At 40.7% G+C, this 24,329-nt stretch overlaps 1 protein-coding gene across 3 annotated transcripts in view; it reads right to left on the bottom strand.

Moving 5' to 3' along the window:
• sorcs2 (sortilin-related VPS10 domain containing receptor 2) overlaps positions 1–24,329 on the bottom strand; it is a 275,594-nt gene that overhangs the window by 47,338 nt on the left and 203,927 nt on the right. For all 3 annotated transcript variants that reach the window (XM_068713717.1, XM_068713718.1, XM_068713719.1), the window contains exons 4-7: positions 15,394–15,558; positions 7,387–7,460; positions 2,967–3,031; positions 10–128 (exon numbers count right to left, since the gene is read on the bottom strand). In XM_068713717.1, coding sequence (XP_068569818.1) covers positions 10–128; positions 2,967–3,031; positions 7,387–7,460; positions 15,394–15,558 — 423 coding nt within the window. The remainder of the gene's footprint in view (positions 1–9; positions 129–2,966; positions 3,032–7,386; positions 7,461–15,393; positions 15,559–24,329) is intronic.

The following is a 24,329-nucleotide window of genomic DNA, read 5'->3' as shown; positions in this document are numbered from 1 at the left end:
GATGTTTACCTTTACAAATATGTAGTCGTCCTGCACCAGTAGTGAGTTGTGGTCGATTTTGCCAAGAAACTGAGCAGTCACCATTTTGTCCGAACAGTTCTGGATGAGACAGGTAACATACAGGTAACCTGCAGTGGCACACAGAAACAGACAAAAAAGAACAATTCCTGTTGATTAAATGTACAAAATATTAACAAATAAAAATTGTTGGCCACATATATTTGTGCAGGTTCACATACACTGTGGTGATACATTTGACATGAAATACGTTAAGATGAACATTAATTGTTGTAAAATATAGCTATATTACAAAAACTGAACATTACTGATTTTAAACAGAAACTGAAGACTCAGTGATACAGTGATAGATAAAAGGAATCAATAATGAGATCTTTTGGTTGCTTTTTATATTCTCTCTCTCTCTCTCTCTCTCTCTCCACCTTAACGTGGTGGAGGGGTTTGTGTGCCCCAGTGACCCTGAGAGCTGTGTTGTTGGGAGCAATAGCACCTGGTAGGGAGTCCCAAGGCATAGTGGTCTCAGGAGAGGGGCCGGACAAAGAGCGATTCACTGAACCTTGAGGAATTGGCTTGAAAATAATTGTTGCACCTCGCCCGTTAAAGGGAAAACGTGGCCCCTTTCTGGAGCCATACCTAGGAGGGGAGCTTGCCGGCGAGCATCTGGTTGGCACATGGGGCTCGGCTAGGCATAGCCCGGAAAAACTGCATGGAGACGCGCTGTGGGCCCACCATTCGCAGGGATAGGCATTGGGGTCAGGTGCAATGTGAGCCGGGCAGCAGGCAAGGTCGGGGACCTGGGAGTTCCAACCCCTGGCATCGCAGACTAGCTCTAAGGGCTAGAAGGAACCGGAGCTGGTGCGGTAGGTGGAGCGGTACCAACTAGATATAGTTGGGCTCACCTTGATGCATAGCATTGGTTCTGGAACCAAATTCTTGAAGAGGAGCTGGACTCTATTCTTTTTTGGAGTTGCCCGGGGTGAGAGGCGCCGGGCGGTTGTGGGGATACTCACAAGCCCTGATCACTACCTGGTGGGGAGTTGGATCAGATGGCTGGGCAGGCTGCTGGACAGACCTGGTAAACCCAAGCGTGTGGCGAGGGTGAACTGGAAACGTCTGGCTGAGGACCCTGTCTGTGAGGTCTTCAACTCCCACCCCAGGAAGAAATTCTCGTGCATCCCGGGGAAGCCTGGGGTCATGGAATCCGAGTGGGCCATGTTCAAAGCCTCCATTGTGCAAGCTGCTGCTAATCGTGGCGGTAACCTGAGAACCCGCTGGTGGACATCAGCAGTGAAGGAGGCCGTCAAGCTGAAGAAGGAAGTTTGGGGAGACCATAGAGAAGGTCTTTCAGTGGGCCTCAAGGAAGTTCAGGCAAACCGTGAGACGACTTAGAAAGGGAATGTGAACTGCGGACCCAGGCTGGGCATATTGTTGAGCGGTGGAAAGAAAAATTGAGGAACTCCTGAACCCAACCAACACAACCTCCTCCACGGAGGTTGTGTTGGAATTATTGCTGTTGAACAAGCGCTTTGAGTGGTCGGAAAGACTAGAAAGGTACAGTCCATTTACCATTTACTGTCCATCACTGTCAAAACTCACTTTGTTTGAGCACCAAGCATCTTGATGTAAACAGAGTCCACCTCCTCTTGTCCCACCAGAGTCCTGTGCTTACTTCAGGTCCGTCCATCAAGTGCAGCTTAATCCGGGATGCCACCGACCTCCCATTGATAGGTTAGCCTGAATTTTCCTGTGACTGGATATTAGCAAGGAGCAGATTGGGTGGTGAAATAGCAATAGGTCCTAGCAGGGTGAGCTTAGCGTTCATCTCGGCTCTCCTCTCTCGCAACTCCACTTTCAGTGGTGTTTGGTCTGGCAGGTCTGGCTGGGCAGTCGGACGTGTTTGATGATAGTCTCAAGGTCTACTCTCCAAGAATGATTTCAGTCCCCATGTTTCTTTCCAAGTATTGGTCACTGCCATCTGTAAAATAACTTTGGCGGCTGGGAGAACAGGAAGCTAACCCCATTGAAGATTCATGGGAGATGCTGGACTATTTTTACAAAAATAGGAGTTATTAAGCTAGCTGCAGCTGCAAACAACTTGGGTTTGTTGGGCAATTCGCTGGCATCCCCCCCATCTAATTCCTTTAACAACCATCCCGGGGATGTTATCATCAGTGTATCATGTCGATCTATCCTGTGATAGCTCTTTGAAACCGAATTTTGCAATGAACCATCTACTTGTCAGTCTTTACGATGTACTATGTCTGTATACGTTCCTGATAAAATAAGATTGGGGGTGGGCCTCAAGTCTCCAAAGTTTGGAATTTAACAGTTTCATAATAAACCGAAAATATTTTTACACTGGCGCAGACTGTCCTGTGCTTCAGGGGTCTGCGGCGATGTCGGCAACCCACCCCACCCCACTCATCTTGAAACACGGACCCCATCTCGTTTACCATGCTTTGTGTGTGTATGTGTGTGACTTTTTTGCCGTGTCATCACTATTCATATCTATAAAAACAATATATTTTTCATTAAATTGTTTATTTGAGCACACAATTTTTAGCCACTTAACTCTGCTCTCAATTTTAATTGAAAAAGTACAAAATATTCTTCCAAGGGAGCTTGCCCCCGAGGTCCACCTACAAAAAAAAAGGCAAAGCAAAATGAGTTTGTTTCCCTACAAAAAAGGTTTTTGAATCTGTTGACGTAAGGGCTACTTTCTCTCTTGCGTTGCCTTGTTGACATCTCATTGTTGTGTGGTATTTGTGACTTTGTGTCACGTTCCACACTTTTGCTTTGCCTTTGTGAGTAAATACACCAATCAACACAATTCTATTAAAATGAGTACATTTCAGTCTGAAATCTAACTGTGCTTATGTGACCAGACCCCTGACAGTATCATGAATTACCATACAAATTGTACATGAGCAGATGCAACATCACTGTACCTCCACTTGTGTCTTGCATTTCCATGTGCACCAAATCAGGGTCCACATCTACATCAGATACTGACCTGGAAAACGGATGAGAATTACTCAATGTATCAATGACATTTCTGACCAGGGACAATACATTTAATCAGAAATTAGACATAAAACTGGATGGTCCACCTTGAAGGTCAGTCCAAGAGCCGGGGCAAACAACTTCAGAGCTAACCCCCTCCACTTTAATCAGCAGATGCCAAGCAACACACTCTGCACTGCTATGTTAATAGCTATAATGTTACTGCTAACTTCATACTCACCTTCACATACACACTCTCTGTCTGTCATTTTTTTAAATTTCCTTTATTGGTATGACAAAATCTTTGTTGCTAAAGCATAAGAAAAACAAAGAAAAAACAACAACAAAACAAGAAGGAAATAAAAAGAATAAATAGCCTACATCTGATGATAATAACAGTTACAGGATAATTATGATCATTCAAGATAATAAACAAATGTCTTTATATGTACATGTCTTTCTATATAGTGATGTGTGTGTGTGTGTGTGTGTGTGTGTGTGTGTGTGTGTGTGTGTGTGTGTGTGTGTGTGTGTGTGTGTGTGTGTATGTATGTATGTATGTATGTATGTATATATATATATTACATGTACATCTGCCTGTAGAGCCTGATTCTGGTTGTTCTGGATGGTGGAGTGCAGGTTGACATCCTACGTCTTCTGCACAGGGCTAGCGTCCAAGAAGGCATCCAGGCCCTCAGGGCCTGGATGCCTTCCTCCAGTTCCCTTATGGCCTGGTGCAGCTATTGGATTGCAGACTTCTGCCCGCAAGACCATGCTCTCGATTGCTGGATATTTTTGCTCACTGCTGTTGTGAAAGCAGGTTAGGGTCTTCTCTTTGAAGTTCACTAACTCCCTCTCTAGGATGGAGATTCCCTCTCTCAATAGAGTTTGGGACTGCAGTGAGGAGAGGACACATGACTATTGCTGGGGATGGCTGGTCTCTCTGGCTGCTGTCTGTTTCGTTTCTTCTTCTTTTCTGCCAATTTTTCATTGTCTGGAAGCTGTTGTAAAATTATCCTGACTATTTTCTGATCCCAAGGTTATTATGTGCCATTGTGGTATATGTTGATGGTTAGGGTGGGGCAAGTGGGATCATGTTCAATGACTGTAATGTGTCTTCCTTTGCTGATTCCATTCTTTTTAGCTTCGGTGACATTTTCACAAAAGGTTGCATGTCAGGGAGACAGGATGAGGAGTGAGAAAAGTAGGCTGGTTTTGACCCTGTAGTTCTCTTTCACGATGGGGTCACATGGACAGGATACTGGATCTGCTATCCTTGAATACCCGGTAGATCTGAAACTGTTACCGGCCGATAGCTGATTGCGGAGCTGTCTTCCATGTCTATAATCATTCACACTGGTTGTCAATGAAAGTAAGGCGTCTTTCAGTATTGACCAGTTGATTGTTCAGTCTCTTGGTCTTCTTATTGTCATAATAATTGTTGTGAACAACGATGGAAAGTGAAATGTGATAACAAAAAAAATTATATTTAACCCACCAACCTTAACTAATAAACCTCTCCCACAAACTGCTCTAAGGGACCCGAGTCACAGGTTGAACTCTCAATTTACCTCATGCCTTGATCGACTCACTGCATTTAAGACAGGGGGTCAATCTTGACATTCAAACCGATTTATTAAGTATTAGACCCCCGTAACAGCTGAGCCTACTAGGTTTTATGACACCACCTTTCTTGTTTTACGAGCATCTAAATTCCTGAGGGAAGGCTTAAGAACTGAACAATACGTTTGAATAATACTAGTGCATTTGGAAAATGCAGAATCTTAAATTGTGGGAAATATAATATTTTCGGTGGACTGCGCTCACGTAACAGACAACAGGCTTTGTGACCTCTGAACCCGGAACAATAACAAAAAACAGCTGAGGCTGCGGCACCGCACGTGTCTTCAGGGGGGCTAAGCTAACTAGCTTAACAGTGAAACAACAGCTCAAACGTATTCAATTGTCCGGACAATAACCCCGCGCATGACGGGATGCTTCGTAATTAACGGACAATGCATATAGTCCAAATCAATGTAATTAACACAATGACAAGAAAAACTCACAAGAACCAGTCACATATATTTATATGACAACAAAGAAACAAATCAATCCAGCAACACGGCGCTAGAGCACGAGCCATTCATATTATTCATAAAAACGACACAATAGACAAATGAATACAGTAGAAACGCTACTGCAGATGTAAAGACTCAAAATCAGTTAACTTACCACAACTGCTCTTCACTTAAAAAAAGTCCACTCAGGTCTCTCCAAAAGTTTTCAAAAGCACGTAGCTTGTGCGTGACCTGTCTTGTAGCTGCCTTGGTTAGCGTAGCATAGCTCCAAACACCAAGAGCTCAGTTGCAAATGAAACGCATTCTTAGCCATAAAATGTGCAACGCTTCTCCACCGCTGTCAGCCAGAAATACCGTTGGTACAAATCCTTTGCCATGCTGGGTCAGGGCTGCTAGCTGTGGGCTTGACCGACCCTTTGATATGATGTCCAGCTTTTCTGGAAATGTCCTTCTCCAGAAATCCATTTAAAAACGCTAAAAATGTCATGTCAATGTCATAACTTCTTACATATGTTTCAACTTGAACTCTTACTAAACACTAAGATCAGCTAGCTAGCTTTCTGTTTGACAAAAGTCAAGCTGGCCCACTGACCAATCACATCGCACCTTAATGCTGATGTACTTGGCAGACTACCTGGGTAGCTCTGGCACGTCAAAGAATACGCCAACATGTCAAACTAAAGATCTGATTGGTTGAAGACGATGACAATCAACAATATCGTCCCCATATACTTTAATCTACAAGGTCTACCTAGAGGACCTCGGGCCTCTCTCCTTACATAGAGAAATAGAGTCTGAATCTGATTGGATAAGAGCTCTCCGTTAAGCCTAAGCCTTTTTGTAGGCCTCTCCTCGATTTTTGCAACCCATAGTAAAGAGAGTGATTTTCGTCTAAATATAAGGTGTATTTTCATAGTTTTGGTATTTTAATAAAGCTGACACTTGTGAAATTTGTTCTAATTTGTAAATATCAGTATATATGTTACTGGTTAAGAGAAAATTAAGATGGAACACAGCACAAATTGAAATTCTTTATCTCCGACTATAAATTAATCCAATTTTGATAAGATATATTTTTTTAATGTTGTAGTTGAAAGCTTTTATCCTCTCCAGATCATAGCCCAATGGGTTGGAAGTCTCTCTGCACAATGTTTTCTTTGATAAAGTGAAGCATTCAAGAGCTAGAGAGATTAGAGTGCAGTGATTTCAGCCGAGGTCAACCAAAATGTAATTTGGTTCCAGCTGTTCCATTGTAATTTTATACAGTATATAATTATATATTTCACTTCTTTTATGACTAATAGTGTTCAATCTATCATATGCAGAAGTTTGGCATCATTTAGAGAGCCTGGATCCTCTCTGAGCCTGCTTATGTCTGTCATCCATGGGATTTTCTCATCTGGCTTCCACTCCAGGTCTCCTAGCTCAGCCTATGGTTGGTTGATTTCAGTCAATGCACCCTCTTTAGAAGCGTCTGATTCCACAGAATCTAACAAACCCCTCGTGATTTTGATAGACAGAAGCGTTAGCCAGTAGGGAGTAAAACGGTGGCGCGTCACCTGAACCGTGCGCACAACTTCGCCGGAATTCACACCCATCCCCCTCACGGTCCCTTTGTTATTGGGCCCTTGTTTCTGCGCGGGGACATTTCAGAGACGCACCGGAAATACGTAGAAATATTGTTGACGGAAATAAGCGGAGATATACAGCAGAACAACAAAAAGGTAAGGAGCTTTGGATGATTTTGAAGGATATTACGCATTGTGTTTCTGGTGTTTGTTTGCTCACAGCCTTGTGAGGGTTTACCGGAGAGACGATCTGATAGTAGTTCTGGAATCTGTGTCGAATGCTCGTGCGGTTTGATATTTCGATTCTGTTTAGGCCAGCAGAGAAGGCTCAGCTGGCCCTGACGGCCCACCACTGCATCCTTGTTATTATCAGACTTCAGTATTTATCATCTTTCCGTCAATGTTCACTACACAAAAAAAAAAATCATTGTACCCTTGTCATTACTGTTCCTCTCATTTATGATCGTACTCTTACAACACCATGACTTAGGTCTGAGTAGCAGGGTCTGTACGAATAACAACCTTATGTTGTATGTTTCATCTTTGTCACAATAAGTCAAAAATCCCCTGCCTGCTAGCATTCTAGCAGTAGGTGCTTCCTGCTGACCCGTTTGTTACTGCTTGGTAAATGTATGTGTCAATGAGGAAGTAATAAACTAATACAATGGAAAGATTGAGCTCAGTCTTGAAGTTCTTATTCATCAATACTGACAAATTACCAGAAGACTTTGTCCTTGGTCACCCGCTCCTGAAGCAAAGTCCACTTGCGGCCCAGGTCTATGGAAGCAAAGAGCTGGATACAAAGAAAAACACAGAATACCACAATTAGACAGAAAACAAACACTCAAATATATAGCATTACATTAAAAAGCCTAACCTTGAGCCCAATTACAAGATGTATCCTTTAAAATAGAGGATAAATTCACCAGTGGCTGGCCGTGTGTTTATACCTGGGTTTATACCTTCAGTGCTGTCCTACAACAGTTGAACCACCTCCCAATAACCTCATTATGACGCCAGCATGACGGGATGCTTTGTCATTAACAGGCAATACACATAGTCAAAATCAATGTAATTAACACAATGACAAGAACAAACTCACAAGAACCAGTCACATATATTTATACGACAACAAAGCAGGTAGAATAACATAAAACCCAAATAACATGATTCAACAGGCCTCTGCACATTCCAGCAAAACTGCGGCGCTAAAACACGCATTCCGCCACACACTCAAGGGCACCATTCAAATATTACTCACATCAGAGGGAACAATATTAACCATATCATAAAAACCACACAATAGAAAAATTAATACAGTAGTAACGCTACTGCAGATGTAAAAACACAAAAGCACTTCACTTACCGAAGCTGCTGTTCACTATTTAAAGACAAAGTCTTTGTTAACAAAGAAAGGAGGATTCTGTCCGCTCCACATAGGCAGTAGATTTTGGGATTGTCACCACCAAACATGCCAAAAATGTAATGTCACCTAAAAACTTCTTGCATATCTTTAACTCTTACTACTACTACTACTACTACTACTACTACTACTACTACAAAGTTCTGCTAGCTAGTTTCACAACAGTCACACTAGCCCACTGGCCAATCAAGCAGCACGTTAATGCTGATGTACTTGTAGGCCAGCGAGAAGGCTCCGACACGCCCAACATGTCAAACTAACAATCTGATTGGTTGAAGACTATGACAAATCAACAATATCGTCCCCATTTACTTAAACTGCAAAAGGATTCACTTGTAATTCTGCAGGCCGACAGGGAGATTGTTTTACTTAGAGACTGATTGGATAAAAGCTCTACTTAAAACAAGCTGTGCAACAGAGGAAGACAGTAGCTATGCAATGAGATAATAAGCTAATGGGAAAAAATATTTAGAATACATGTAGTGTATTTATGAAAAATAATTAAATTATAAAAGTTATAACTTTGGGAGAGAAGGCCTTGCTGGCCCTGACAGCCCACCACTGAAATTCAGCCTATTTGGATCAACCAAGTTCACCCAATAAAGCTACTGAATTTCATGGTTCACCAAGTTAAGACTGTCTAATATTTTATGAGCAGTGTGTTTACAGTAGTGTGTGTGTGTGTGTTGCCTGAGCTTGTAAGGCATTGATTGCAGCCAAAATGAAGTCTATTGATTTCTACACACAAGGTATTCTTGAAATGAGTATTTCAAAACACACACTTCCTCCACCATACAAAAAAACATACCCACAGTTTTAGAAACACTTTCGAAACACTCAACATTGACAGTGGTTTCGATTTTAAGGCATTCTCTCCCCTGCTTGTATATATATATATATATAAATAATAAAAAAATAATAATAATAATTTAAAAAAAACTGTCTTGCCCTGAGTCATCTGAAAATATGAGTCATCAATGGTCAAACTCAATATAAAAATCACATTCCAACTGTACATTTCTAGCTGTGAAAAAGAACAGCTACAGCTGATCTTGATAGAACTGTGTTCTAGGAGATCTTTGTTGTGTGACACACAACAAAGATCTCTGGTGGGATTTTAAACATGGACATTGTGATTATAGTATTTGTGTCATATACATGTTAAAAAAAAATCATAGCTTGGTTTATTGGTTTTCTATTCTTTTAAAATTGTGTTTTTGGTGTTCTAAAATAACAGCAAAACAAGCTAGAAAAAAAAGTAATACAAAAGTACCAAGCCTCAAGAAATATTTAAGTAATTAGATAAGTGATCATAATCAAAAGCTACAAAACAGAAAATAAAATAAACCGTTACATAAATGAATAAATTAGCAAGCAAATTAAATTAGCAAACATCAACTTTTTTTTTGATATTTAAGATTAGGTCTTCTTGTTAGAACAAACAAGATGCTTTTATAGTGGCAGTTTATCCAAAACTATAAGGAGAGGTAGATCTTCGTGATCAGTGATTGATGGCTGAAGGTTATACAAAAGAGCAAAATGTATAATATATAAATATACAGATATAAAAGCTGTCCCATCCCTTATGGGACAGCTTTTATATCTGTATAAAAATGTTCATTTTAATATTGGTTACTCAAAGAGTCTGTGTTGGAGAACGAATTAATTAACGAGTTAATTGGGTTTAACATTTTAACACACTGGCTTGAGCAATCATGTCTGAGTCTAACTTAACACTAAAAAGTATGATTTTCTCTAAAAACCAGGCACAACCTCCTAATGCTGATTTTTTTTCATCAAAGGTTAAAGGATTGACATTGCCACAGATTAATATATTGTGGCATGATACTGGATCCAATTTAAGAAACATGTAAATAAAAAAATTATTGCTGGGCAACTATTACAATTTTTAATCACGATTAATCGCATGATTTTCTGCGATTAGTCGCATGATTTTCACTTTAAACAAATCAGGTTCTTTTTAACAGCAGTACTTTACACAGCAGTTATATTTCTTCACTATCTGTGCTAAGTGAGCAAAATGTCTGTCTTCTGTTTTCATGACAGTCAGAGCATGTGAATGCAGCTCCCACTGTTCATCAATATAAAGCACCATAACTCGAGGTGATGATGGTTACCCAGCGATGTCCAGTAGTCTTCGGTGAGAGCAGCAGCTGGTGCACGTTGTAACAACGTAGCTTTTGTAGTCCTCTCCTTTTCATACAACTCGTGTATTCTTCTTGTGACGGTGCGTCTCGAGGGAGGCTCATACGTGCCGTCATTTGTTGCGATCCCAAGAACGTTCCTCAGACCGACATCTTCCACAATACTAATCGGGCTGCAGTTTGTAGATATCCGCTTCTCTGGCATTTGTTAGCTTGTCTTGCTTTTGTTTATCTATGCTTCTCCCACACGCTGCATCCAACGTAGTCTGCCGAAGACTTCCTCCACCGTTTGTTTGGTGATTTGCTGGCATTAACGGTGTGTATTGCATTAAAAAAAACTGCGTTAATGCGCGATAAAATAATTGTCAGCGGTAATTAATGCGTTAACTTGCCCAGCACTAATATATATATATATATATATATATAATATATAATATATAAATTATTGATTATTTATATATATATATATATATATATATATATATATATATATATAAATAAATCAATAATTTCCGGGTTCTGGGGAATTTTAGATTATCTCTACTTTGTGACTTTGGGTAATAAATATGAAATTATGTCTTATGTCTTCATGTCTTGTTTTTATCTGACAAGCATACAGCTTTTTCATGTGTGTTCTTTCTTGTATAACAGTTTAGTGTGTTCGTTATAGTTTCTGTTTAGACCTGCCAAAAGACTACAAATGCTATAATCTGGTACGGTGCATCAAATTGTGACAGTTTTTTTCTATACTGTACATGGCCCCTTTTAAATTAAATAAAATGAGCATATTTTATCTCGTACGGTTGTTGGCACAAAGGGCACAAGAAATCACCGCATTTATCACTCATACTGAGCTTTTGACCAGTATCCTCCGTCAGCGACAAACTAAGCTGATAAGAATTCTGGGTATGGCTGTTAGAGATTTCTGTTGTCACTTAGACTGGTGTGGCTCTTTTAACAGACCTCCTGAAGGGTAAGATGAACTATATCTGGTCGACTGTTTGTGAAGCCGTAAACATGAGTCTTTGTGATGCTCCAGTCCTTGATGTCTCATACATGTCAAACACATAAACTGCAGGTCGATGCCATGCTGGTGCAAGTGAATGAATTGGGTATTGACAGACCCATGAGTTTCTTCTCCAAAACGTTCAGACAATCAAACTATCCTGGGAATTGAGGTATTCTGCATAGCCTTCGACCAGCACTGGTATCATCTTGCGGCTCTTCTTCTAGTGCATGATTAAGTTCATGTGTCATGGACTGAATCATCTCAATGCTTCCCAGCAACAAGACATAACTAATACAAAGGATAACAGTGTGATGCCTCAGTCGTCATATTTGCTCTGGACATTTTAGTACTGAGGAAGCAATTTATTCCACTTTGTAGCAGTGAGAGGAAAACAGCAGCGCAGGAAACCGAGCCATGTAGGCCATATAATTGACCACACAAATGTGCATTCACGGTTATTAACCAGCACCTGTGATATATCCAACACAGTATAAATGTCTGTACTAATTATCCAATTCTAACAATAACACTGACAATTTTGCTTTCATGTGACGTCAAAGTCAAAACGCCACAGTGACGCATTCACTCAGAATGTTAAATGAATATAATTACAAACTTCAAATAGTTTTTTAGCTACAGAACAACTGTGGTGCTCTGATGCATTGAGTAGCATCTTCAGTCAGTGTTGGGAACATGCAGACATCACTAAAAGATGTCTGACAGTAATTTAATTTTCTATTTATTTGACTTGTTTTCAATCCTACTTGTTTGACTTATGTTGCCTTGTGACTCTTTTATATCTTGTCTTAAGACTTTTTTTATGTCTCATGTAGGCTCCATCACTGAATAGCTCTTTTTTTAAAACTACTTGTGCATTGCCTTAACATGTTTCAATCCCCCACCCATTCCTATTGCTAATCAGTCCTTCACATCATTTGAACTTGACTGCTGTAGAGCCACACACCCTCTTTCAGCAAACATGGCAAAGTGTGAGGCAAGGATGAAGGGTAAAGCACATTACAATCTATCAATATTTAAGTTAATTATTTAAGTACATAGTTTGAGTTTAAACTGTGTTTAGAGTAAATATAAAGAGGGTCAAAACATTGTTGTTTGGCATACAGCAACATACAATGTACAGTCTGATACTATATAATATCCCAGTGAGTATTTTCCTGTTAAATCCTTTAAAAAAAACAAGATGTTCAAAACTGGATCAAAAGTTAAAATTTTTACACCGACTAGTTGAGGATGTTGATTGAACGTTCACATTTAGACCCTATTTAACTGGGATTTGCAATAGTGAATTTCTCATTCTCTACATTGTGCTAATAACAGCATATCGTCATTTTAACTCCTAACTAATGCTACCCTAAGTTTATCCTTAGTTGTGTGTGTCAAATTGCAGTTATGATCAAAGATATTTCAAACATTTTGATGGACATTCAAACTTTCTTGATGATATTTGTTTTTAATTTCTTTTTGTTTTTATTTACAGATGTCCACATTAAATATGGCAGAACACCGGTTCCTGCGTGGCTTTGACAACATTTAAAGAAGGAAAGGCAGAATTGTATGTATTTTTCTATTTCATTGTAATAGAAACTGTTTGTGTTAGTATGACTACATATGTAAATTACCACCAACTTTATTATAAGCTTTTCGGGGGGTTAAAAAGATGGTTAAAAGACATTAACAACTGGTTCAAAAGTGAACGTTTTTTTCACAGACGAATTGAAGACGTTGATTAAACATTCACGTTTAGACCATAATGGGACCACTGGGATTAGCAATATTGGCTTTCAACTGAGAAATTGGGATATGGTGTCTTAGTTGGGCGCCAAATTGGCAATATGCTAATATTAAAACAATGCAGAGGATTCCAAAAAATGTACTAATGCAAATCCTGGTGAGAGATGGTTGAAATGTAAAAGTTCAAGGTCTTCAAATAGTCGATGAGAAAAAACTTTCATTGTTTTACCGTCACTTCACCGGTGACCATCTTTTCAACGGAAAATGCTCACTGGGGTATGACGACAAATTGAACTTGAAATGTAACTTTCTTTTAACAAGATTTTAAAACAATCACTGCAGGCTGTGGATGGGAATTAGTATTGTTTGTGTGTAGTGTGTCAATGGAAGCCTGTCAGAAAACTGCTGCCTGTGAATCCTTTCCCTGGGATTCAGTCCCAGTCAGAGAAGTGCGGCAGCACGTTGGGCCGCTGACAGCGAGGCCCGAGGCTTTGCCAGCCGAGCGGAGCGCTCCATCCACTTCGTTCTGCCGCTGCAGCGAAACTTGCTCAGCTGAGTGGAGAACTGCTGCAACAAGCTAACGGTTGGGTTGAATAACACAAGTAGCTAGCTACTGCTCAATTAAAAAAAAAAGGTTAACTTAAATCTGAATAAAGAAAAGATACTCTGTTAGAAAGTGATACTGAGATTTGATAATAGTTTAATTCCACCAACTATTCTTTTTGCATGTTTATCTACCTCTTCCCTCTCAAAAATAGAGGTGGCAAACTCCTCTCTCTATGGACCAGCTTCCTCTTGTATTCAACTCAAGAGGCTTTGAACATACAGTTTTCTGGAGGTCCTTGAGGATATTCTGAGTAGTGACGACAAGGCTCATACAAAATAAATATATACCATTTGTTACATCTCACTTTCTATATTGGTATGAGTTCATCCTTCATGAAAAATAAATTAACTCATGTGTTGTTGGGAGATGTAATCCCACCAGCGTGTTCTGGGTCTTCCCCGGAGTCTCTTACCAGATGGGCGTGCCCAGAAAACCTCCAGTGGGAGGCACCCAGGAGGATTGCCCATCAGGATTATTTTTACCATTCATACCCATTCACCGCAGGCACAGCCTTTGTGGGTTATTTGTCTTGCCCAAGGACACATCGATATGGACTAGAGGAGCCAGGGATCAAACCGACAATCTTCCGATTGAAGGACAACCCGCTCTACCACTCTACCACTGTGGTCAGGAAAATCCTTGACTTTATTTGCAGTGATCTATGTTTGGCAGTATGGCTCTGTTCGGGGAGATCCCTGCATCTCCACATGCATACATGGAAAGCCCAGCATCTTGACTTTGAGGCCTGCCAGAACTAATACTACGCTCAATTTGTAGGCTTACACAGTTTTCGGGTGCAATGACAGTTTACAACCTACAATTTGGGTTAACTCCTATGGCTTTACCTCTAAAAGTAGTTTAGATAAATGAAGCATTGCGTTAGTTCATGCAGGACACGGAAGTCATACGCCCCCAGCTGAAAACCAACTACCAACTGACCACACACCAATCACAGCCCACTCTCACCTCAAGGAGGTTAATTTAAATATGACTCCCTCCTCACTGATTCATTCGACACCTATGCTGTTACAGATCATACTGCTGGCAAAACTTTGCCTCCTCCGCCCTTTTTTAGTTCAGAGTTAATTTTGCATAGAAAATGGTTGAAATGGTATTCAAAGTTTACTTCAGGCTCATTCCTGTATACCCGGGGGGGTTTATGCATGGGGCTCCCTGTTTTGGCTTAGTAGCTGCTTGGCTAAATCCAGGGAGCATTTTAAGAGTGGAGCTACCAGCACCAAGTTTAACTTTATTTCCATTTGTTGCAATAAATGGTTAAAAATCTATGATGGGTGTTCCTGACTGAACCTGGTTAAACAGCTTGTTTACAACCTACCTGAATATCTAACCACTCGTGTTCAATGTTATCACAACTGCAGTACATGATGGCTAAAACTATGAAAACAAGCTCCACATTCTACTAAAACCAAACTATCTTTTAAGAGCATCTGGAATATTGACTCAACCTTTTTTCCAAAAAAACCCATTTCCTATAGAAAGCCAAGTGAGATTACAAAATGTTGTTGATATGAAATGTAAAATCAAAGAGTGTCTTAGTGTGTATATTTGAAACTACATATGGCCCCTGTATAGTTTATTTTCCATGCATTCAAAGATTTGCCCTACAGTTGTATTATTGTATAGTAAATCCACCATTTTTCTTTTCTTTGGTTCCTGTTGTTATGGTGCGTGTGGAAAATTTAGAATTAATGCATCACTGTTGTCTTCTTGCTAATTATTTTCATGTTTCTGCGGCACTGTGATACCCACCCTGCCATCTTTACAGTAGGCCAGGAGCTTGTCTTCTTCCTTCGGGTGGAAGATGAGCGTCTCCGGGGTGAAGGAGATGGACTGTCGCTGGAAGGAGGAACCTTCGTCTGTGCTGATAAACAGCATCTGGTCTCTTTCATTTATGGTTGAACCTACCAGCACTACCTGAAAGACAGACCGACAGAGGAGAAAGCAATGAAAACAGAGGTCAAAGGGTAATTTCATGCAACGTAACTCAGCAGTCTGTGGAACAATACTTGTGCATATCAAATCATCTTGAACTTTTTTATTTTTCGGGGCCGAGCAACCAACATCGGACACTCACTCACTCACACACACACACACACACACACACACACACACACACACACACACACACTCAATAGTATTTGTTGTTAGTTTTAGATATTAGTTGACGTGATCATTATTATTGGAACTTAATAAACTGTTATATCTTAATTAAAGAGCCGTGCTCTGTGATCACTCTTATGCATGTGTATTGTGGTAATAGCTGGATATGTGGCCTGTGCTCGTACTTAAACCTTCACTTTCACTGAATGTGAACTTCACTGGTGCCCCATTATCATTAATAATTGTTAATAATTTTACTGACATCAATAATTCTATTGATACTAACAATTTAGTTTTTCACATTTGCTGATAACTCAAACATGCTCCTTTTCGTTCCCAACAGGGTGCAGACAGTTAACCAGAGAATATTTAGGTTAGGAACAGAAAGAGATGTCTTAGTGTGACAGGCTCAGATTAGATACGAGGAAGGGACTGAATGGGGGTGTCAATGGGTAGTTGGAAACTGTTAACTCAAATTTTTTGTGTGAACTCATCCTGCCCCACACCCTGTGCTCAGGTCCTTTACAAGCTACACAGACGCGCCGCTCTCGGCTCATCCTCCTGCAGACTACACTGCACTCTGTATGACGATAAAGCCTTCTCTGCACAGATAATAAATACTCCAAAGACAGACTTCGTGTTCCTTATTTCAGTATTATAGGACTCACTCTGTACCATTAAATAGTTTTTCCACCACAAGGAGATGTGGCTTTCAATCTAAAGTGCCTGAGGTCTGTTTGTGAGGAAGTCTAATAACCAGTTGCAGATTGAGGGACTCAAACCCAGAGTGATGCATGTACGTATGTTTCATTAGAGAGTTTCTGTTAATCCATCAGCTGAAATCAACAAACAACATTCTGATGTAGGTGTCGTTACTTTCTAGATGTGTGACGGCTGAATGGAGGCTATATGCAAACCCGTGAGGGTCCAGTATAAGGGCAAGTCCACGTCAATATCCGCGAGCAAATGAGATCAAGGCACACGTGTAGAGGTCCCGCTCGGGCAACTCAAACAGCCGCGAATGCATATTACTTCTGCGAGCCCTTTCACATCACTCCACGCAGAATATCTCTGCTCGCTTGTGTAATGGGAAAAAATATATTCTTATATCATGAAATGTTTTAAAAGATGTAAAACTGAAAGGTAAGGTGAGGAACACAAATACTGACATAACACAGCAGTCCTATAGAAGTAGTTAATCAGTTTTAATGAACACAGTGTCTTGTTTCTCAAGGCTGGCCACACACTCCCACTTCAGAAAGAGAAAGTGAAGACACAGTGTCTTCTTTGTCTGTATGGCAAGTTTGAGACGGACCGTAGAACAATCACTGACTCCCAGTTAACGCACCTGGCATGTGTTTAGATAAGAACGATAGCCAGGGTACGAAAACATCCACTCCCTGTCTATGATTTATCCCAGAGCGTGAACTCATGTGTGCATAAAATGGTTTGGTATCTTGTACGATGTTGAACTTTTCATCACAGACACTGACTGAGGTGGCTGTGGTGCATCTTTCCCTTGCAAGCAAAATAAAGTAGAAGGGGACAACTTTGAATCATTTGAAGACTTCATTATTATCTTTGGATTTGTGAACAAAACTCTTCTCCCGATTTATAATTAGAAGTTTTTCCAAAACACTTGAGCAAATTTAAAGGCTGCAGGGAGGAAACCATGCTTTGGGTGCAAGGAGCGTCCCCTGGTGCACAACTTCCATCACTTCCATCACTGCTCGCTCGCAAAACTTACTCGCAAAACTCTTTTTGACAGTAAGTGGGCAGACCCAGTCACCATTGTATCAGTAGACTCAATTGGTTACAATCCTCGTCTTTGGATTGGCAGAACAAAAATATAAATATTGTAATGTCAGAGAAAAGGTAGTGGAGTAAATAGTACAATATTTACCTCTGAGATGTAGTGGAGTAAAAAGTACAATGCCACTGGATTAAGTCAATCCCTCAAACAAGTTGATTCACAATGGAAACAACAGAAATGATCTCCACTTTTCTCTGAAGCCTGTATTTGTACAGAACAGACACCTTTTACCCCTCTGAAGGCAAGCAAACATGGGCGCCATGTCCTGTGATGTGTCGGGTACAAGGAGCTGTGAGGTCTGACACCTCTTTCATCCACCTTGAACAGCACAAATGCATTAACTGAAGGTGTGTCTTGTGCATTATACATATTAGCTTCCACCCCGGCTGCTGCACTTGGAGAACAGGGGATGTGACTGGAAAATGTGTGTGTTTTTATGATAAGAGGCACATGCATGTAGACACACTTGTTCACTCAAACGTGTGAAAAAAACAAACTGTATGAAATATGGACGTAGTCTCCCTGTCGTCACCCATAGGTTTAAAAGAGCTGTTGTGATGCTCAAAGAGGGTGGCTCCATCTGTCGCATTTTTGACAGTGAAGATGAAATAACTCTATAAATGGGCAAAGATGTGGATCACTGGTGGAGCTGAGGTGAGTCCGGGTGACGCAGCAGAGCAGACAACTATGACATACAACTTGAGATGACACCTACCTGCCAATCAAAGCAGCTATGCCCTTAAATTATAAATGTAAGCCTTAATATAATTTAAACAGGTGTAAAGCAGCCATGTTTATTTCTGCTGTAGAGTTGTGCATTTTAACATGGGGGTCTAAGGAGATTGAATCGCTTTTGCAGCCAGCCTCGAGTTGCCATTCAAAGAACAGAGTCCATATTGTGCATTTTTTCCCTCCACTGCTCTACAGCTTCCTTGAGAGTTTCACCCGAAAAACATCTTTCATTGGTCTTTCTAAAAAAACTGAAAGGAGTGTTCCTGAAGTTAACACTACAAAATTGCTATTAGAAATCAAAACTTATTTGATTTTAACAAAGCTAAACAATGATTACAGCTCACATAAATAAAGTTTATAAAAATGTATAAACCCTTTGTAAAGTGCCATATTTGAAAGAAGTAACAAAATCGGGAAGTTCATGCGCAACACATGCAACTAATTCCCCAGATGAATTTTAAGGTTGTCAGCAGAGTGTCTGCCTGGAGTGTTCAGGCAAGAGAGACAGCGCGTGTGTGCTGAAGAGCATGAAGTTAGCAGTAACGTTATAGCTGTAAACGTAGCAGTGCAGTGTGGGTACAGTTTGATGGTGAATAAATGATACAACTCATACCCAAGCCTGTGTCCTGCTTGTCACCTGCTGATAAAAACAGGTGACAAGAACACCGAAAGAGGCTGCATCCTCACGTCAGGCCATTAAAACAGTTGAGGAGATGGAAGAACACACAGGCACAGGGACCAGCATGTTATGAACTGGCGAGTCCCGAGAGCCCCACCAAGGAGCTCCTGAATATCTTCACCACATCAACCCAGGGGCAGTAGTTAGTGTGCAGTACAGCGTCCCAACGGCCAGCTCAACACCGCCCCACACGGGAGCCACTCTCAGATCCACTTGCTGGATGTTCACTGGTGTGGTCTGGGGCGTCTTCCTAAGGAAGTCAATGTTTCCCACTTTACTTTTACTCATTTTAGCATATTTCATTCTAGTTATCCATTCAAAAGAGAGAGTGCCATCCACGATCAATTAACTAGTGGCCCCTTTATACCTTTCTCAGCTCCTCTTTGTCCCAATATCTTGAAACCCTCTTCATTTCCTTCAGCAAGGATTTGAAGAAGAGACTTCTTTTGGCCATTTCACCTACAGCTCTTCTCTTGGCAGTAGCACAGTAAATTACACAATGACATATTTGGACCCTTTCTGTTGCAGAGCACTTACATTTAATCAACAAAACCATTTTTCATATATATTTCATTATGTGGCACAAAACAAACTTACCCTTCCTAAAACTAAACTCAAAACAGGGAAAGCAAGAACAATGGTTTGACTAAAAAACAAGGACAAGACAATAATCCAACCAAACCAGCACAGGGCTCATGAAAATGCGTATCCACTTTGGTGACACATTCAATACAACAATAACAGACATTGAGAATCACCATCTCAAAAAACAGGTCATCTTAATTGAAGATTCAATTAACTACTGGAATAACTTCAATCAAATGATAATAATCTAGCCATTCAAGATACATAAACATAAATATATGGATAAAGCACTTCAAAGACCTACACCCAGAAACAAGTAGCACAAGTCCACATACAACAAAGATGTCACCAATTAGAAACATGGAATTACAGAAAATAATTACACCAAAAACTGACAACCCTAAAATGTAGAAAAGCCTGTGGACCTGATACCATCCTAAATGTGATGCATAAACATACAGACTCAAATTTCAGATCGGCAATTCTGAAACTTTTCAATTCAGGACTCAGAGTTGACTAATTTCCTGAGATATGGAGTGAAGGACTAATACGCTTCATATCAGAAGAATCTGAATCAGTTTATCAGTTTATTGGCCAGTTATGAGTACATTTACCAGGAATTTGACTCCCATTTGACAAGACTGACCCCCCATATTACTATTGGATCTGCATAAATCTCATACCTGGAATATGTTTTATGTAGTATACTAAATTTACAAATCATAGACTTAAAGAGGGAACAAACTTTGTTTGTCAATTTAGAACCACAGAGCATGTTTTTACATTACACATATTGCTAAAATTTAAGCTTGCTTAGATATGTTTAAAAAAGTATTCAATTCAATCTGCCCCAACTGCCATGTTAAGCATGGGATTAACATGCTTTGGAAATATTGTATTGTTTACAATCATGCAAATAAAATCACTTAAATTGAAAATTTAAATTGAATTGAAAAGGATTAAGTGAGAGACTGCACCGACATTAATCTCAGCCACAGGTTAATCAGCTAACCATCACAACCTGCCACTGCCACAAACACTTCAGAGGGCATCGCTCACATCACTACAAGGAGAAAAGAACTACTGCGCCAAGTAATGGCAGACAGTGGAAAAACACAAACCGACTGTTAAAGACTTGATCAATTCAAGACAAAGGAGCACAGAGGCGGAGAGAAATGATGGAAAAATAAGAAGATTCCACTGCTTTATGTTGCAGCACTTGTCATCTCCAGCTTTATTTCTGCATTTATACTCTATAGTGCAAATGTGTAGTGTAGCAATGTATATATAGTATATATAGTACATTATAGTGGATTGAGTGCAAGTACACAGCATCAATAATACTATGTTTTGTTAGTAGACAAAAACGTGGTGTGTTAGTGAGCTTTCACAATTGCATAATGTTGTCACGAATACCAACAAGTGACATGTTTACATCTATATTATTAATATTTATTTTGGAAGAACTGCATCTTTTAATCAATTTTATATATTAATACTGATTTGTGCAGCTTTAAATTTGTGTATGTTGCTTTAGTGAATCTGTATTTGATTAATGCAGAGACAAAGAAAAAGAAATCACAAAGTCTGCGAGAGACAAAGAGTGAAGCTTACAGTAGACGGACCTCCATGCTGCCGTTGACTGACAACTAAAAGCATTATGCTGCCATGACCCTCCCATGCAACACATGCTGGTCTGCCGTCACGCTCAGGTTGGGGGAGGTGATAGAGGGATTCTACTATCCAGTGCAGGTGCTGCAGCCACTAGGCGCGTGGCATTGGTCACACCTGCAGCCCATCAGGTGATCAGAGTGAGCATCTGTTCACAGAGCTGGGAAGCAGCGGCCGGCAGACAGACTGAGCAGAAGACGAGGATCTCCTGAACCTCTTGAGAGGAGCTGCATCAGACGGGAGGTAATTCAGCGGACTCACCTCTCTCCTCAGCTCTGTCCAAACAGGACGGAGGAATCGTCTCACACTGGGTGTAGACCGAAGGCCAAAGACCCCGACTGGGAGGAATCTTTTGTTAAGTTTGACCCCATCCCCCTTTACCCTAACCTGTTTATTAAAAGGACACTTTTTGTTACAGACTTACTGTCTCTGAGTCTCTTGTTTTATTTCAGAATCTTGCCTCCACGTCCCCTGGGTTGCCACACATTTCCTGTTTGTTATTGTATGCCATGTGTTCTGTGTTTATCCACTGCCTGCCTCCAGACACCTCCCATGGCCACACCCCTGATTGGTGCACAGCTGCGGAGAATCCAGCTGATTACCACCTGCAGGTTGACACACCGGATCTTGATCCCACCAATTATCTCCTGGCGATACATCAACCCTGGTCCTGCAGGCCTGGATTGTCAGTCCGTACAGTCTACTCACCCTGGTACTCCGTTACCTCTGTCCATACGTTTTTCTGTTCTTACGATCCCCGGTTCTGACCTCTCTCCTCTCTGCCACTTGTCTAGTTCCTACTAGTGTGCCAGCTGTCAGGTTGTGGTGTTTGGTTACCAACCTGAGCCCACGCAGTTCCTCGGAGATCCTGTGTCCAGAGATTTTTCGTTCCACGGAGATCACCCAGTTGCCTGCCAGTTGCCTGCCGTCCTGTGTCGGACCAAGGGCACCACAGTCTATCTTGCCTGCTGTCCAGTGTCGGTCCACGGGAAACCACACCATCGATCCTGTGTCGGACCAAGGGAACCACACAGTCGATCCTGCCTGTCTTTCGGTGTCGGTCCACGGGGCCACACTGCCGACAGACACCTCGACCAGTCCTCCGCCGTTCGGTCCGAACCCACGCAACCCGGTGTGGAGCGTGGGGTCGAGCACACCTCCCAGCTTGGATGAGCCTACCCGAACTAGTCCTCTGTACAAAATATAGTCTGTTCTGTACCTGATTCCTGTCTTGTGGTTGCTATTGGGTCCTGTCCTGAACTCCCGTGACAAATGTAGGATGAAGCACCTCATCCTGTGCCACTGACTTATTTCAACAAGGTATTATATCATAATACAAACGAGTCTTTCAAAATGACCTATATAACCATTCCAAATGCTATTCATAGGACTGCTTTCTGGTCTGCCACCTCTAGTCTTAAAAGGTGTAGTGTGAAGAATTTTGTGGCATATAGCGGGGGGTTGCAGATCGCAACCAACTTTTACTGTGTGCCAAGTGCGTAGGAGAACTACTGTGGCGAACGTTGAAACGCAAATCTGAATTCAGTGTTTGGTTTGTCAGTTCTGGATTAGAGTCAAAATATGGGTTCCGGCTCCATGAAGAGAATGTAAATATTTGGCTCATTCTAGGGTAACAAAAACACGATTCTTATTTTGAGGTGATTGTGCACTAAAGCAATCACAGGATTTTATGGCAGCAAATATGAGATTTTAGCATGATCTCAAAAGCTAAACTACTAATAAATCCATCTGCAGATCGTGAAATTTGTTCAGGAACCAATCTTCTGCATAAGGCCATGTACATACTATAACCTCTTTAAGCAAATCAACACAAATGCACTTCAGTGTGGTATCTAACTGTGTACAATGTCAGTTCATTAAGACCATAAGACTACAGCATTAAAATGTGGCATAAACTTATGTCAGTAATATCACTAAATTCTAGTTGCTTAATTGTTTTCTTTAAACTGAAATTGCAGCATCAATTCGTATAACTATTAGTTTTACTGTCCATATTTCAGCCATGACTATTTGCTCCACAGAAACAGCCCCGGGCAACACAGTTACATTCCCTGCTCAGGAGGCGGGTAGCAGGGGTGGAGCAGCAATTTTACAGTTGTTGGGGTTCAAGGGGTGGGACATGAGCACAGCAAACTTTGACCCTGTTCCAGAATTAAAATGAGTGCCATGCATTTCTACATTTTCTCCTCCATATGCAAAGTTCAAAATGTACATTGTAGCACCATACCCTTCACCCTGAGATACTATATTCACCAGCATTCAACATTAAGCAATGACTCTGTTAAAAAGCAGGTTTTTCAAAAAAATGTCAAGAATAACACCATTTTTATTTCTTATTTCACCCTACAAGAAAAAAAAAAAAATTCACAGTTCTGAATATAAGTATAGCTAGAATATTCAGTAACTAAGGCCGCAGTTTATAGGTGGGTGGACTTCTTCAGTACCAAACTGAAGTTAGTAAGAACACAGCAGCTTTCATACATTTATTTTTGTTTCCCGATTCTGCAGTATGACGCTACCATTCAGGAAGTCATTCTACAGTAAGCTCAACTATATCTTAGCTACTTGAGGTACTAATTGCAACCATAGGGTCAGTTCTCAGGATGAACTGATCACAGCTCTCAGCAACTCAAGTGCATTTGTGGTCACCTGAGTAACTTTGTTTTAACAAGATTATAAGTAGACGTGTTCCTACAATAGCTTCAGATTCAATCACAGTTGAACCTGCGAGAGCAAACTGGACCTGAAATGAAGAAAAATACGAGGATGGATAATGATCTTAATTGCTGGAGAACGGTTTGATACCGTCTGCGTGGGAACAAAATCCCAGCTCAATCCTTTCACAGCGGTGTTGTAGGGCACGTCCATGGTGAAGATAATTGATTCGAACAGATGTGAAGTATTTAATTGGCTGGCTGACTGTTTTGGGAACAGTGTGATGTGACTCCATGCTTGTTTCTGCTGTAGACAGTTGATATACAAGTGGAACAGTGGATTATGTAGTGGAGTTTGGAAAGTCATACACTCAAACCTCATTTCCCTTCCCATATCTGATTGTACTTATGTTATTGAGTTTACTACCTT

Source organism: Cebidichthys violaceus, unplaced genomic scaffold (assembly GCF_023349555.1).
Source record: "Cebidichthys violaceus isolate CVI_PGR_0920_01 unplaced genomic scaffold, fCebVio1.0.p SCAF_19, whole genome shotgun sequence".
NCBI lineage: Eukaryota > Metazoa > Chordata > Actinopteri > Perciformes > Stichaeidae > Cebidichthys > Cebidichthys violaceus.
Note: the sequence above shows the minus strand (reverse complement) of the source record. Positions and strands in the feature narration are given on the sequence as shown.